Source organism: Hydra viridissima, unplaced genomic scaffold (genome assembly GCF_058129835.1).
Source record: "Hydra viridissima isolate aposymbiotic clone 2 unplaced genomic scaffold, HvirCarnegie_v1 scaffold_10, whole genome shotgun sequence".
NCBI classification, from domain to species: domain Eukaryota; kingdom Metazoa; phylum Cnidaria; class Hydrozoa; order Anthoathecata; family Hydridae; genus Hydra; species Hydra viridissima.
Window position 1 is genome coordinate 3,640,573 of NW_028324309.1, and position 13,661 is coordinate 3,654,233.

The 13,661-nt window shown below is 31.4% G+C and overlaps 3 protein-coding genes across 3 annotated transcripts; 2 read left to right on the forward strand and 1 right to left on the reverse strand.

Annotated features, from left to right (window-relative positions):
- Positions 1–995: 995 nt before the first annotated feature.
- LOC149882670 (uncharacterized) lies at positions 996–6,352 on the forward strand. The gene is made up of 5 exons (XM_090100942.1): positions 996–1,394; positions 1,617–1,881; positions 1,963–2,967; positions 3,367–3,927; positions 6,144–6,352. Exons 1-5 carry the CDS (start codon positions 996–998, stop codon positions 6,350–6,352), a joined length of 2,439 nt encoding a protein of 812 aa, XP_089957068.1.
- A 3,364-nt stretch (positions 6,353–9,716) lies between these two features.
- On the forward strand, positions 9,717–11,482 carry LOC149882671 (uncharacterized). The gene has a single exon (XM_090101171.1). The coding sequence runs from the start codon at positions 10,074–10,076 to the stop codon at positions 10,980–10,982; it is 909 nt and encodes a 302-aa protein (XP_089957297.1). The 5' UTR covers positions 9,717–10,073; the 3' UTR covers positions 10,983–11,482.
- Positions 11,483–11,589: 107 nt separating this feature from the next.
- On the reverse strand, positions 11,590–13,563 carry LOC145193040 (mitochondrial import inner membrane translocase subunit Tim21-like). Its single transcript, XM_080070422.2, has 6 exons — positions 13,110–13,563; positions 12,807–12,869; positions 12,336–12,433; positions 12,163–12,236; positions 11,911–12,010; positions 11,590–11,815 (listed from the first exon to the last, which is right to left on the reverse strand). The coding sequence occupies exons 1-6, from the start codon at positions 13,324–13,326 to the stop codon at positions 11,723–11,725; spliced, it is 645 nt and encodes a 214-aa protein (XP_079926548.2). The 5' UTR covers positions 13,327–13,563; the 3' UTR covers positions 11,590–11,722.
- Positions 13,564–13,661: the final 98 nt, after the last annotated feature.

A 13,661-nucleotide genomic window follows, 5' to 3' on the forward strand; every position in this document is an offset into this window, starting at 1 on the left:
ATCTCATTGAGGCTATAAAAACAACAAAACCTGTCATTGGGTATGGACCTCGTAGACGGACGACTGAGGCAAGGCCGCTTCCTCGTTCGATAAGTCCAGTTTCGAGACCGGTTCCAGCACCGCGTCCCGTTTCCAATGACTTAATTTCATTCGGACCTTCTCTATTGCAAAATCGGGTGACTAGAGATAAACCGTCTATTCTTAATGAGCCTTTTCAAGACTCGACGAATGTTATTACACCTAGACCGGTTCCAACACTAAGACCTGGCTTGTTTTCAAGGATTGCAACATCTGTCTCCAACGGTTTTAACCAAGTGCTTACTGCCATTGATCCATACGTTCCAACTACGGTGAAGAAAACAGTAAGCAATGTAAAAAATGGAGTGGAAAATACGATAAAGTCTCTCAAAGGCGTCGTATTTGGTAAACCTGCTCCAGCTCCTCGTCCGGCTCTAGCTCCTCGTCCGGTTCCAGCTCCAAGACCTGTTAAGTTTAAAATAACTGAACATGCAGTGGAACGTGCTGTTAGACAATTTTCTTACGAGCCTTCTTATCGATATCAAGACCTCGCAGCCTTTTTTAATTTGGTTAGAGAGTCTGCTATTCATGTTATGGAAGGAGAAAGAAATACAAAGGTAAGAATTATTTTAACCTGTGAAATGAAATCTATAAGTATCTTAACTGGTGAAGAAGCTACTCGACCAGCTAGTTTCTCATCCAACTCTGAAACTATACTAGCAGCTACGAATTTAAGAACGTTAATGAGTGAAATGGAAGAAAAAATCTTGGAAAATAGTGTCAAATATAATAAGTTGGGATCTAATTGCAAAATGTCTAAGATTTTAAAAATGGATATTAACTTTATCGATTACGAGCCTCTTAGCGGCAGATCCTCCATTGATTTACCTCCTGACTTGAAAAACAAAAAGGCGATCGTTAACATGGAAAACAATGACAATTAGTGCTTCAAATGGTCAGTCACCAGGGCGTTGAATATGAAAAATAAGCATAATGAAAGAATTGATGAAGACTTGATTCTAAAATCGGAAGAGCTCAATTGGGACGGAATTAAATTTCCTGTTGATTACCATAAAATCGACAAGTTTGAAAAGATTAATCCGGAAATTAGCGTGAACGTCTTTTGCTATGTTGAAAAAACACCTCGCCCTTTGCGAATATCTGAATTTGCAGATCGAAAGCATTGTGTTGATTTTTTGTTTATTTCAAACGAAGACACCAACCATTACTGTGTGATTAAAAACTTCAGTCGGTTTGCTAGTTCTTCAACATCAAAAGGTACAAGAAAACAACATTTTTGCAGAAATTGCCTTCAAGGTTATAACCAGGAAGAAAAGCTTCAAAATCATCAACCAGATTGTTATAATAACGCTCCAGTGAGAATCGAACTTCCTAAAGAAGGGACAACTGTTGAATTTAAAAACTACAAAAAGTCTATGAAAGTTCCATACGTTGTATATGTATACTTTGAAAGTTTAATTAAGCCTGTTAACACTTGCACACCAAATTCAAAACAGTCTTACACCAAACAATATCAAAAGCATGTTCCAAGCTCCTTCTGCTATTATATCAAATGCTTTGATGAAAACCTTTACAAGGGAAAACCTGTCATGTACACAGCAAAAAGCAATGATGATGATGTGGCTCAAAAGTTTGTCACCAGACTTGAAACAGACCTTAGAAAGATTTTCGATAAGATTGATTTAATAAAAAAGAAAGCGATGACTGATGAGGATGAGAAAAGTTATGAAGATGCAACAATTTGCCACATTTCCAATAAAGATCTTGACGGTGATAAAGTGTGTGACCGCTGCCATTTGACTGGAAAGTATCGTGGAGCCGCGCATAACAAATGCAACTTGGGTTATAAAATTCCAAAATTCATTCCCGTTGTCTTTCATAACTTGTCTGGTTAAGACAGCCATTTGTTTATTAAAAAATTAGGTGGGAAGCTCAATTGCATACCCAACAACGATGAGAAGTATTTCAGCTTCACGAAAAGCATCAAAGTGAGAGAATTTATTAAGAATGGTAAACTGAAGGAAGTTTGGAAAGAATTGAGGTTTATCGACAGCTTCAGATTCATGGGTTCCAAGTTAGACAAACTGGCTAAAGATCTAAACGACGACCAATGCAAAAACGTGGCTATGTACTATCCCGAAAAGAAGAAGTTTGACTTGTTAAGAAAAAAAGGTATTTACCCTTACGAATGGGTGGACTCGATTAAAAAGTTCTCCGAAACAGCACTGCCACCTATTGAAGCATTCGACTCCAAATTAAACGATGAACCAGCAGAAGTTGAAGATTACAAGCATGCGCAAAATGTTTGGAACGAATTTGGATGTGAAACGTTTAAATATTACCACGAGTTGTACAACAAGTCTGATGTGTTGATTCTAGCAGATATCTTTGAAAATTTCAGAGAGGTGTGTCGTGCCTATTACGGTCTTGACCCTCTTTGGTATTACAGCTCCCCTGGTTTGGCTTGGGATGCAATGTTAAAAAAAACAGAAATTAAATTGGAATTGTTAAGCAATCCTGACATGCTTCTCATGTTTCAAAAAGGAATACGAGGAGGAATTAGCATGATCTCCAACCGACTTGGAACTGCTAATAACAAATACATGGGCGACTATGATCCTTCAAAACCGTCCAAATTTATCCAATACCAGAACGCTAACAATTTGTATGGATGGGCAATGAGCAAACCTCTCCCCGTTGGTGGATTTAGATGGATGGTTGAAGATGAGTTTAAAAATTGGAAATCCATGCCGTGCATTTTAGAAGTTGACTTGAGCTATCCTGATGACCTTCACGATTATCATAATGATTACCCTTTGGCTCCTGAAAGGTTGACCATTGGGAAAGTTGAAAAGCTGGTTCCCAATTTAAACAATAAAGAAAAATACGTTGTCTACCGTGAAAACCTAAAACTCTATGAGCGAATGGGTTTAGCCATTACAAAAATTCATCGAGGGATCGCCTTTAAAAAAGAACCTTTTATGAAAAAATACATTGACCTCAACACCAAGTATAGAGCAGACGCTAAAAATGAATTTGAGAAGGAATTTTTCAAGCTAATGAACAACTCCGTCTTTGGTAAAACAATGGAGAATATTCTAAAGCACGTTGATGTTAAGCTCATAACCACAAAAAAAAAAGCTTTGAAATTATCTAAAAGCCCCAATTATGAGAGAAACACCATTTTTGATGAAAACTTGATTGCGGTTCATATGAAAAAAACAAAAGTCTTCTACAACAAGCCTGTTTACTTAGGAATGTGTATTCTCGACATCAGCAAGGCTTTGATGTTTGAGTTCCATTATGACTATATCAAGCCTAAATAAGGGGACAAGGCTAAGTTGTTAATGACTGACACTGACTCGCTCATTTATGAAATCGAAACTGAAGATTTTTATAAAGACATTGCTGGTGATGTAGAAAGCAAGTTTGATACGAACGACTTTAAAAAATATCATCCTGCTGTTCAAGGTGTTGGGTTCAAAGTGGGATTAAACAAAAAGGTTATTGGCATGTTCAAGGATGAGACTGGAGGAAAGCAAATTAAAGAGTTTGTTGGGCTTCGAACTAAGCTCTACTCTTATAACATCCCTGGAGAAAAAGAAGAAAAAAGATGCAAAGGCGTTAAGAAAAACGTTGTCAAGACTAAAATAAGGCATCAAGATTATAAAGACTGCTTAATGGATAAGAAAGAAACGCTTGCGACTATGAATGTTATCAGATCTCATCTTCACGACGTTTATACGGAAGAGATTAACAAAGTTGCTCTCAGTGCTGCTGATGACAAGAGGATCATTTCAGATAATAAAACCTTGGCTATTGGACATTATAAAAACAGACATGGTCCTGAGCCCTGCTTTAGCTTAATGGACTACGATCAAGTCTTCGGTTAGGAATAAGACACCATCTAGGAAATCCATGGTCTTTGGTTCGGAATAGGACGCCATCTTGGAAATTTTAAAACTTTAAGCCTGACAAGAATTTTATTACTTCATTGCGGATTTTGGCAGGGCTCTCCTTAAGTATAGGAAAAGTATCAATGGCCCAGAACCCGCATTTCCTAGTAGTCCTTTCTATATTTATTGAAACAAGTTCTTCTTTAAAAAAAAAAAAAAAGGAAACATTTTGCAAACAGCGTGTGCTCTTGATTTTCAGAAGCTAGAAATATTTCAGTCAAACATAAAAACTACGAGCAGTTATCATATACGTGATATATGCTATTTATGTCAGATATGTCAACAGCTACATCAACACGTCTCGTGTAACCAAGGGCATCCCGTTAACACGACAATGTTTGTTTGTTGCTCGATTTAAGTCTTGAAAAACCTTTACCTCAGTAAATCTATAAATTTTGTTTTAGTGTTTTAATGTAGTATTAATCTTTGTACCAAAGTGAATCAGCATTTTAAAGCAATAAGTGCAATGAGTTGTTAATGTATTATTAAATAGTTTACTCGTTATATGATACACATAAATACAAGTTTTGTCAATTAATCAAATTTTATAGTTAGAACTTTAAAATCTTTAGAAAAAATCAACATGTTATTTAATCCGATAAGGAGTGCAAAAGAACTTAAAGCTGCTTAAATAACGTCCTATTATCATTTCATGTAAATCAGAGCACCAAAAAGATAATTGAAGTTCCTGTTTTTAAGTCTTTGATTTTTAAGAATGAAAAGTTGATTTAAATTGTTTATGCCTTTCAAATATCCCTTCGTCCGCTCAATTTTTAGACTTTAAAAGATAGTGAACAAAATTAGGATATATAATGGTTTTATAACTTTGACAATTGCTACAGTTGTAACAATCAGAAAAGTCTAAAAACAAATACTGTCTATATAATAATTTTGAAATACTTTCCAAAGCAATTTTCATGTGTCACCGATATGTTAAAATATCAAATTTACACCGATATGTTAAAATAATTTAGCGTGTTTTTTTTTTCTTTCAGAAACGTCTTTCGCGGGGATAGTTTTGATATATCACAATATAAATTATTTTCCCTAAACTTTACCTTCTTTCGGATAAAGAAGGCAAAGTATACAGCAATTATTTCATTTTTTTTAGGGTATTGGTGCCCACACAAAGTAATTGATATTTTAGAAACTTTATTTTATGTTGAAAAAATAGAAAAGTAAAAAGTTTTGTATTTCATCTTCATCGCATTTGGGCAAAAGAGTTTTATGCAAACGCTGAATTCTTTTCAAAGCTCCAGACTTTTTCCTTTGATCATGAGTCTTGCTTGTTTTAATCTTCTGATGCAGTGTTATATATAAGTTTGTCGCTTTCAGTATTTGTCTTGAAATGGTACTTATTTTCGTTACTTAAGTTTGTTAGCTTTATTACATAATTAGAAAAGTCTGAGTTGACAAAAATTACTCCATTATCGCTTTCTACTACATAGAGTTCTTCTCTATACTTTACGTCGATCCTATCTATTAAAGTTTAACCTTTAACTGTTACGTTCGCAAAAACTAATTTTAATTTTGTTTTAAAAGTATTACATAAAAAAACTTTCAAGACGATATGAAAAAATTTTCATTCTTTTTTTTTTCTTATTATATCATAATAAATATATGCAGTAGCTCCTAAGGATGATCAAAAGGGGAGTAGGTGATTGTTCCACCTGAGTCCGCGCATGATTATTTAGAAAAATTTTTTTTTCAATTAAGGTTCAAAAACTTTATTGAGAAAAAAACACTGGAATCAAAACTTAAAACTGTTTTTTTTTTTGAGATTCACTAAAAAGAAATAATTTTCACAAAAAATTATTGCTATTATTACAATGAACTTATTAATAATAATATACATATTACCAAACTGCTTACGGCTCACTATTTTACCAATGACATTTTTTTCAATTTTTTTTGGTTGTGCAAATATAGCTTGATCTTTCCGAATATTTTACTTGCCACAACCAATATCTATAGAATTTAAATGTTCTTTTTTGTGTAAAAAAGTCTCGTAAAAAAATGCTACAAAAAGTTTGTGAACATGTTGTGAAGGCTCTACACGGGTTTAAACACTTTAGAAATTGTCAAGATGCTAAATGTAGTGAATATAGAAAGTAAATGTAATAAATATAATAAATGTAATAAATATAGAAGTATCAAATTTAGAAGTATTAAATAGAGAGGTTTACATGGGAACATACTCAGCAGTGCTTTCTTATAATAAAGATACAAATGGTGTCATTTTAAATGCAGTTGTAACCTTAGTTATAGCAAGCAAAATCTATAAAACTCTCATTGAGTATCAGCAAGCAAAAGAATTAAGTGATAGTTATCCCTTTTGTGGAATTCAACAGCTATAATATTCTTATTGTAAATCAAAGTTTATTTAAGTTATTATTAGTTATAGTGTAATCATCACTAACATCATTATTCTTTCGCTTCAAAATTGATTTTATTTATTGAAAGATACTTTTCTCCGAACAAAAATTGCACCATCAGTAATCTTATTATTGACAATAATGGAGTCAATTAAGGTAACTGCGAAAAATAGAATTTTGTTCTTAATAAAGATGCAATTTATCTGATGATTTAAAACTTATTAGGGGAGAGGGGGGCAGCTTTGAACGGGGGCAGCTTTGAAAAAATGCATTTTTAAAGCGTTTTTGTATTTAAACTTAATAAAATTAAATATTTTGTAAAGATAATATTTATCCTCGCAGTTGTCACCTGTTTTTCCTGCCACTTAACATAAATTGGAAACAATATTTGATTGATTTGTTTTTGGAGACATATCGTAAACATTTTGATGTAAAGTTGTAAGATTTTCCTGACCACTTTCTTACTTTTGAGATGTTTAATTTTATTTATAATGTAGAATAATTCATAAATTTTACAATTAAGCAGAAAATTTCAATAATTGAGATAATTTTGCTTGAAAAAATCATCGTTTATCATTTAAAATGCTGTTGAGGCAGTTTTGACACCGTGTTATTTCGTTTTTGTAACTTACAGTTTTTGTCTTGAGATGGAAAATAAAATGTGTTACTAGTGTCCTTAAGTTTTTAACATAATCAAAAAAGATTGACTTAACTAGCGGCAGCACACAATGACATTTCTCTGTTGGTTATAGTTTTGGATGCAGTCAATATACCTGCTTTTTTTTACAAGCCAACAACAAACTGAAAACGGATTTGAATTTGTTAACATTTAAGAAGAAAGTACTTTTTTTTGAACATTATATACAATGTCTGCAAATAGTTAGAGAAAAGTAGGCGACGTAGAAAAGATGCATTACACTAACTGAATGCAAAAATGGTGAACAAGGTATATACCTTGAGAATCTTCTAATTCTTAATACCAGAGTTCTTTCACCAGTTTTCTCCTGTGCATCTATCGATGATTGACAGGATAGGCTTTCCTTCTGCAATTTAAAACTTAAATCCTTTTTTTTTTTTTGCTAACGCTCTTCAAACGAGTTCTCTGCTCTTATTACGATTAGAAAATGATTCAATATTTAAGCAAGTATTTTGTTACTGAGCCTAAGACTTTCACTGCTGTTACTGAACATACTAATTTTTTCACAGTCGCCAAACTTCAATGGTCTACGTGACAAAGCACTTTAATATTGTCTCTCTTCAGCTCCCAGATTTTCACTGCTTTCAACATTAAAAGTTTAGAAACAATCATACTACAAAAATACTACTTTTGTCACGGTCACTAAACGTCAATGGTCTACCTGACAAAGCACTTTGATATTGTTACCTATCAGCTCTCAGATTTTCTCTGTTTTTAAATAAAAAGTCTAGAAACAATCACAAGTTCACAATTTTAGCATAGGTTACTTTATGTGTAATACGAAAATAAGAAACGATAATATAAGTTGATAGCTTTGGGAACTTCAATGCCGCAGCACTTGAACCAGACATTTCATTAAGCGTGCATGATGATACTACATGTCTATATTTCTATTATACATGACTACACATAATTTTTATTTTATGCAAGCATACGGAAAATAATCACAAATTATGTATATATAGACATATTTTTAAAGGGTAAACTTCAATTTATACTAAACATTGTGTTAGGCAAAAGAACAACAAAATGTAAAAAACATTTTTTTGAAAAAATTTTAAACTCAGATTTTTTAGGCTTTAAAAAAAAATTTTTAGTTGAAATTTGCTTTAAAAAGAAACTTAAATTTCGCAAGAAAATTATTTCAAAAAATTATCTGAAATAGTAAATATCTTTCAGGAAGGTACAACATTTTCAGCTTACAAGGTACATTAGATATGCCTTTCGTTTATTTGCACAAAATACCATTTTTGAGATCTATTATTTTGATTTTTAAAACCACATTTAAAGTGCCATATGTGTTTTAACATATAGGAAATGTTGTTGCATTTAACATTTGAGCTGATTTGGACTTTTTAACTTTTATTTAAAAAAATTGTTTCAAAACAATTATAACCATAGCCCAATTCATTATATCTGCGTTTGAAGAGAAAAACTTTGGAATTCGAGGATAAGAACTCTCTTTGCAAAGAAGTAATAGGAAGCTACGAAAGGAATATATGCTGCCGTAAGTAAAAGTATTATCATCATAGTTTTGGAAAGTTTCTATTCCACAATCATGTTTCTTGCAACTTGAATGTCTTTGTATCAGAGCTTTTTCTTTATTCTAATTAATAGTGACGCGTTTAATTGAAGTATAAACTCTAAATTAGCATTTAACCCTTAAATCCCCAAAGCCACATAAAATGCTCAAAAATATCTGATTTTTGGTATAAGTAATTCTATTTGTATTAGAAAATCGGGAAAAAAGTTTTTTGTCAAAAAAACGATGACAATGCACTTTTTTGAGTTGTATCAAATCTAATCCAACGGGCAAAGTTGTACTAATATTTTACACAATTTTAATTTTTGTGACTTTATCCTAAGTGTTCTAGTCTATATAAAGTCATAAGTTGATGTATGTATGTATGTATGTATGTATGTATGTATGTATGTATGTATGTATGTATGTATGTATGTATGTATGTATGTATGTATGTATGTATGTATGTATGTATGTATGTATGTATGTATGTATGTATGTATGTATGTATGTATGTATGTATGTATGTATGTATGTATGTATGTATGTATGTATGTATGTATTTGTGTATGTATGTATGTATTCATACATACTTGTACATGATTCATACATATTTATGTATGCATTCGTACATACGTATGTATGCATTCATACATACGTATGTATGTATTCATACATACGTATATATGCATTCATACATAAATATATGTATGTATTCATACATGCGTATCTATGTATTCATACATACTTACTCTAAAAGCTGCAAATGAAGCAACCAGCCGTTCTGACATGAAATTGATTTTTGCGAGTAACAAAAATTTTTTAATTACATTGAGACAGGAAATAATAATAACATGTTCCTTCTTTTTGTTCCTGCGTTTAAAAATCAAAATCGTGTATAAAAAGTCATAAGTTATAGACACGAAGATGACACGAAAAAACGTTTTTTAGAAATAATAAAAAAGTTATTTCGTAGAAACCATGTTTAAAAACAGATAAAATTACTGGCTGTTTTACTCTTACACTTTTCTGATTGTTGAGACTTCAACAGCTGTAATAATTTATAAACTCCGATAGAAATCCGAATTCTGTTTGAAAGATTTTTCAAGGAAAACGAGAGAAAGAAATAAGACAGTTTTGTTTAAAAAAAAACAAATTTTAAAAAATGCCAAAGTTATAATCAATTCGAAAGAAACTTTTTTAAATGTCGAATGCCCTAAACTTTAATTTGATTAATTGCTCTGAATTTAATTTTGAGCGATAAACAGAACAAGATTCGCATTAAAACAATAAGCAAACAAGGCAATACGCAGCTGCGATTATTATTTTATTTAAAAGAAGAGTTTGTTTCTATAAATATAGGAAGAGGATTGAAATAAGTTCATAACAGCTGCAGTGCTTGCTGGTCATGAGTGTTTCGTTAAATCTAATGGAAATTGTTGCTAACAACTAGTTAATAACTAAAAACATTGGGATAAAGAAAAATGGCAACAATCACACTGTGTCCAATTTTTGAAGACATTCCGAGTGGTTTATATGGTGATATATACACCATGATTATTTTGGTAATTAGCTTACTTATATTGGTATCTAATATTTTGTTAATCAATGGAATATTTAAATCAAGAAAACGGAGAAAACGCACAACAAATGAAAAACTGGTGTTGCTGCTGTCTTGTAGTGATATTATGGTGGGATTAGTTTTTATACCACTCCAGGCAGCTTTAATTCAAAAGGGAAACGAGCTTGGTTGTAGTACTAGGCTTGCGATAGGATTTTGGATGGTATTTCCGTTGGGTTTCTCAAGCGCAATTGTGTCAGTAATGTCGATCGAGCGTTTTTTTGTGGTTTTGAATGACTACAAATGCTGCGGTAGAGTTTTTAAAGGGATTTACCTAATACCGATTATCGTTATCGATTTTTTGATTTCGTGTGCGTTAGGTATTTGGTTTATGTACTCTACGCGTTATTATAACTTTGCAATTTTGCACTTTAGCATCCCATCATATTTAAGCGCTAACTTATTGTTAATACTTGCTATGAACACATCACTTCTAATTGGAACAAAAAAAATGCTCAGATGTAATGACATTCGAGTTGCAAGACACATGGTTGTAGAAAAGCAACTTTCCAAAACTATGATGATAATATCATTTTCACTCACGGTAGCATATATTCCTCTGGTGGTTTCTTATTACTACTTCGCAACGAGAGTGTGTTTCTTTGATTTCCAGTCTTTCTCTTCAAGCACAAAATTAACGTATTGGACTCTGGTTATATTTGAATTAAATTCAGTGTTTAACGCTTTAATATATGTTGGTAGAAGTAGCAGAATCTCTAGGATGTATATCTCATATTTTAACACGTTTGTTGAAAGTATATCAAAAAAGTAAATATATTTTGAATATAACTTGAAAATGAACGATTGCTACTTCATTCATTACCGATGGAGTTTCAACTAAGAAACCATTAAAACACAATACTATGTTAACAATATTTACACAATAGAGCTTTAGGAAAACACTGAATACTTTTCAAGGCTCTAAATTTTTCCTTTAACTTATGATTCTTAGTCACGCAAAATTAATTTAAAAAACCCCAAGTTGTTAACTTCGCTTTTTAATCAAACACACTTTAACAATATAGGGACTTAAATTTGTCAAAAGAATTATCCAAGAACTCTTAGTCTCTCGACTCAAATATCTTTCAATTAGAGAAAAAAGAACTATTCAAGCTTTTAGTTTCTCAACTCAAATCTCCTTACATTAGAGAAAAAAAAGTTATTTTGTATCGCATGAGAAATTCGGAGTTTGTTGTATTTTTGGATGGAAAAAGATGATCTTGTTCTCTGTAACGATATTCCAGGGGTTCATATGAAGTTGGACATTCAAGAAGACGTATTTTTTATTTTAAATTTAAAAAAAAAAAAAAAAAAAAAAAATCCTTTTTCTAATTCCTAATCGAAATTTCTAAAAAGTGATTGTAACAAAAAATCATGACTTTAAAAATGCATGTTTTATTTGTTTGCGAACCATTAATATACAATCTGTATCACCTAAGAATCCTAGGCAGTAGCAACCATGAAGGCTTCATCATAGAGTATTCCTTAAGAATTCATGTAAGTTAATGAAGATTATCTGTTATCTAGGACAACTATTGGTTGGCTGAGTGGGTACCCTTGCAGTTCAACAAAGATGTATCGAAATTCGAAGTTACCACGAGATGTCTAAAAAAAAAGCGCAATAAATACATTGTTAGCTTCCTGAAAATGAAATTAAAACATTTTAAAAAAATCCATTCAAAAAAAAATTTGAATCTCACCTCCATAGCATCAACATGAACTGTTCCTTTCCGCTTACTACCTGATACATAGAACTGCACTCGCATATAATTTACACCATCAACAACATACTGCTGGTAACTAAATAGCAGGAAAAGCTTGCTGTTAAATTCAAGAAAATAAAATACTAGCAAATTTTTAAAGGATAGATTACTAACTAAAATATTGTAGCTATTGAAAATATTATCCCCACCCTACCCTGATAGCTTAAAGATTTTTACAAAGCAACTAACTTCACATGTCTTCTTCTGCCTCTTGAAGTTTCTTCACCATAACCCTTCATACCACTTCCAATTTCTTCAACTACCTATCAATTTAGTAAATCAGATGTAAAAACAAAGCTTGAAATTTGCACCAAACAAAAGTTTTGAAACAAAATAAAACATAAATAAACAAAAATGCTTACCAAACTGTGGTCTTTTACAAGTTTGAGAGCTTTTGAATAAACAGCATTGGGGCTGAAGCTAAACAAAAGTTCACTGGCAATATACCATATAAGAGCACCTAAAAGATAACAAAAAGTAACAAAACAAAAGTTATTTTATATTAAAAAAACATTTCATATTTAGATTTAATTTAAAGTTCATTAGGAACTACATCAAGTTTGATCAAGTTCAAAAAGAAAAAAGTGTTAAGAGTACTGCTTGCTCAGAAAAAAACACATAATTAATTTATAAAACTATGTTCATGCTAACAATAAAACATGATTTAATCATTGTGTTAAAATACAATGAAGTAAAATACTATGGTTTAATCATAATATTTAGATTTAAATGCAAATACTAGACTATGTTTTATTGTTATCATGAAATTGGTATAAGTTTTAATAAGTCCTATATATAACTGAAACTTGTTTCATATCAGCAATCACTACAACCTGTTACTCCAAATCCTATTAGTAATATTCCCATATAGGAGGCATCTTTTCCAGCTTGTTTTACTAAATATAAGAGCTTAACATTTAAAAACACATTTTAAAGTGACAGTACCAAACAATTATCAATTACATTAAAAACACAAACAAAATCAAATTAATGCTATTAAGCTACTAAAATTTAAGAAAAAAAGCAATCCTAATATTAAAAGCAGTAGCATAATAAGCTTTTTTTTATAGCAAAAGCCTATAAAACCTTTTGAAGAAAAAATAAACTGAAGATACATAAGAAGTTTTTTCAAATACCTTTAGCACCTACAGTAACAGCACCCTCACTTCGTCTTACATCTTCTGAAAGCTGAGTGTGAGGAGCATTTAAGGAATTGCGTTTTTGTCCAAAATAACGAGTTGATGCACCAGACACAGTGCAAAAAACATCAGAAAGTATAGGCTTGCTGAAAAATGGAGTCTGTAATGATCGCTGATAAATCTTCACATAAGGAAGAAAATTTAATTTCAGCATTTTCTCATTTTATCTATGATTAATTACTGATAACAACTTTTTTAACACCATGCATAAGCTCTTAGCTACACTTACATCAAAATATATGCATAAGCTCTTAGCTACACCTACATCCAAATGTATAGCAATGTATAGTAGATTATAATTTAACAATACTTATTTAAGTATTATTAAATAGGACAACAGATTTAGCTTTTGTACTTTGCTATTAAAATGTTAAAGAAACTTTTACAATGCAAAGAAACATCACATTAAAAAGAAACTGTCAAAAATGCATAATGACTGTTAAAAGACATTTTTAAATTACTTGCTACTATAATGATGTCTGACTATAA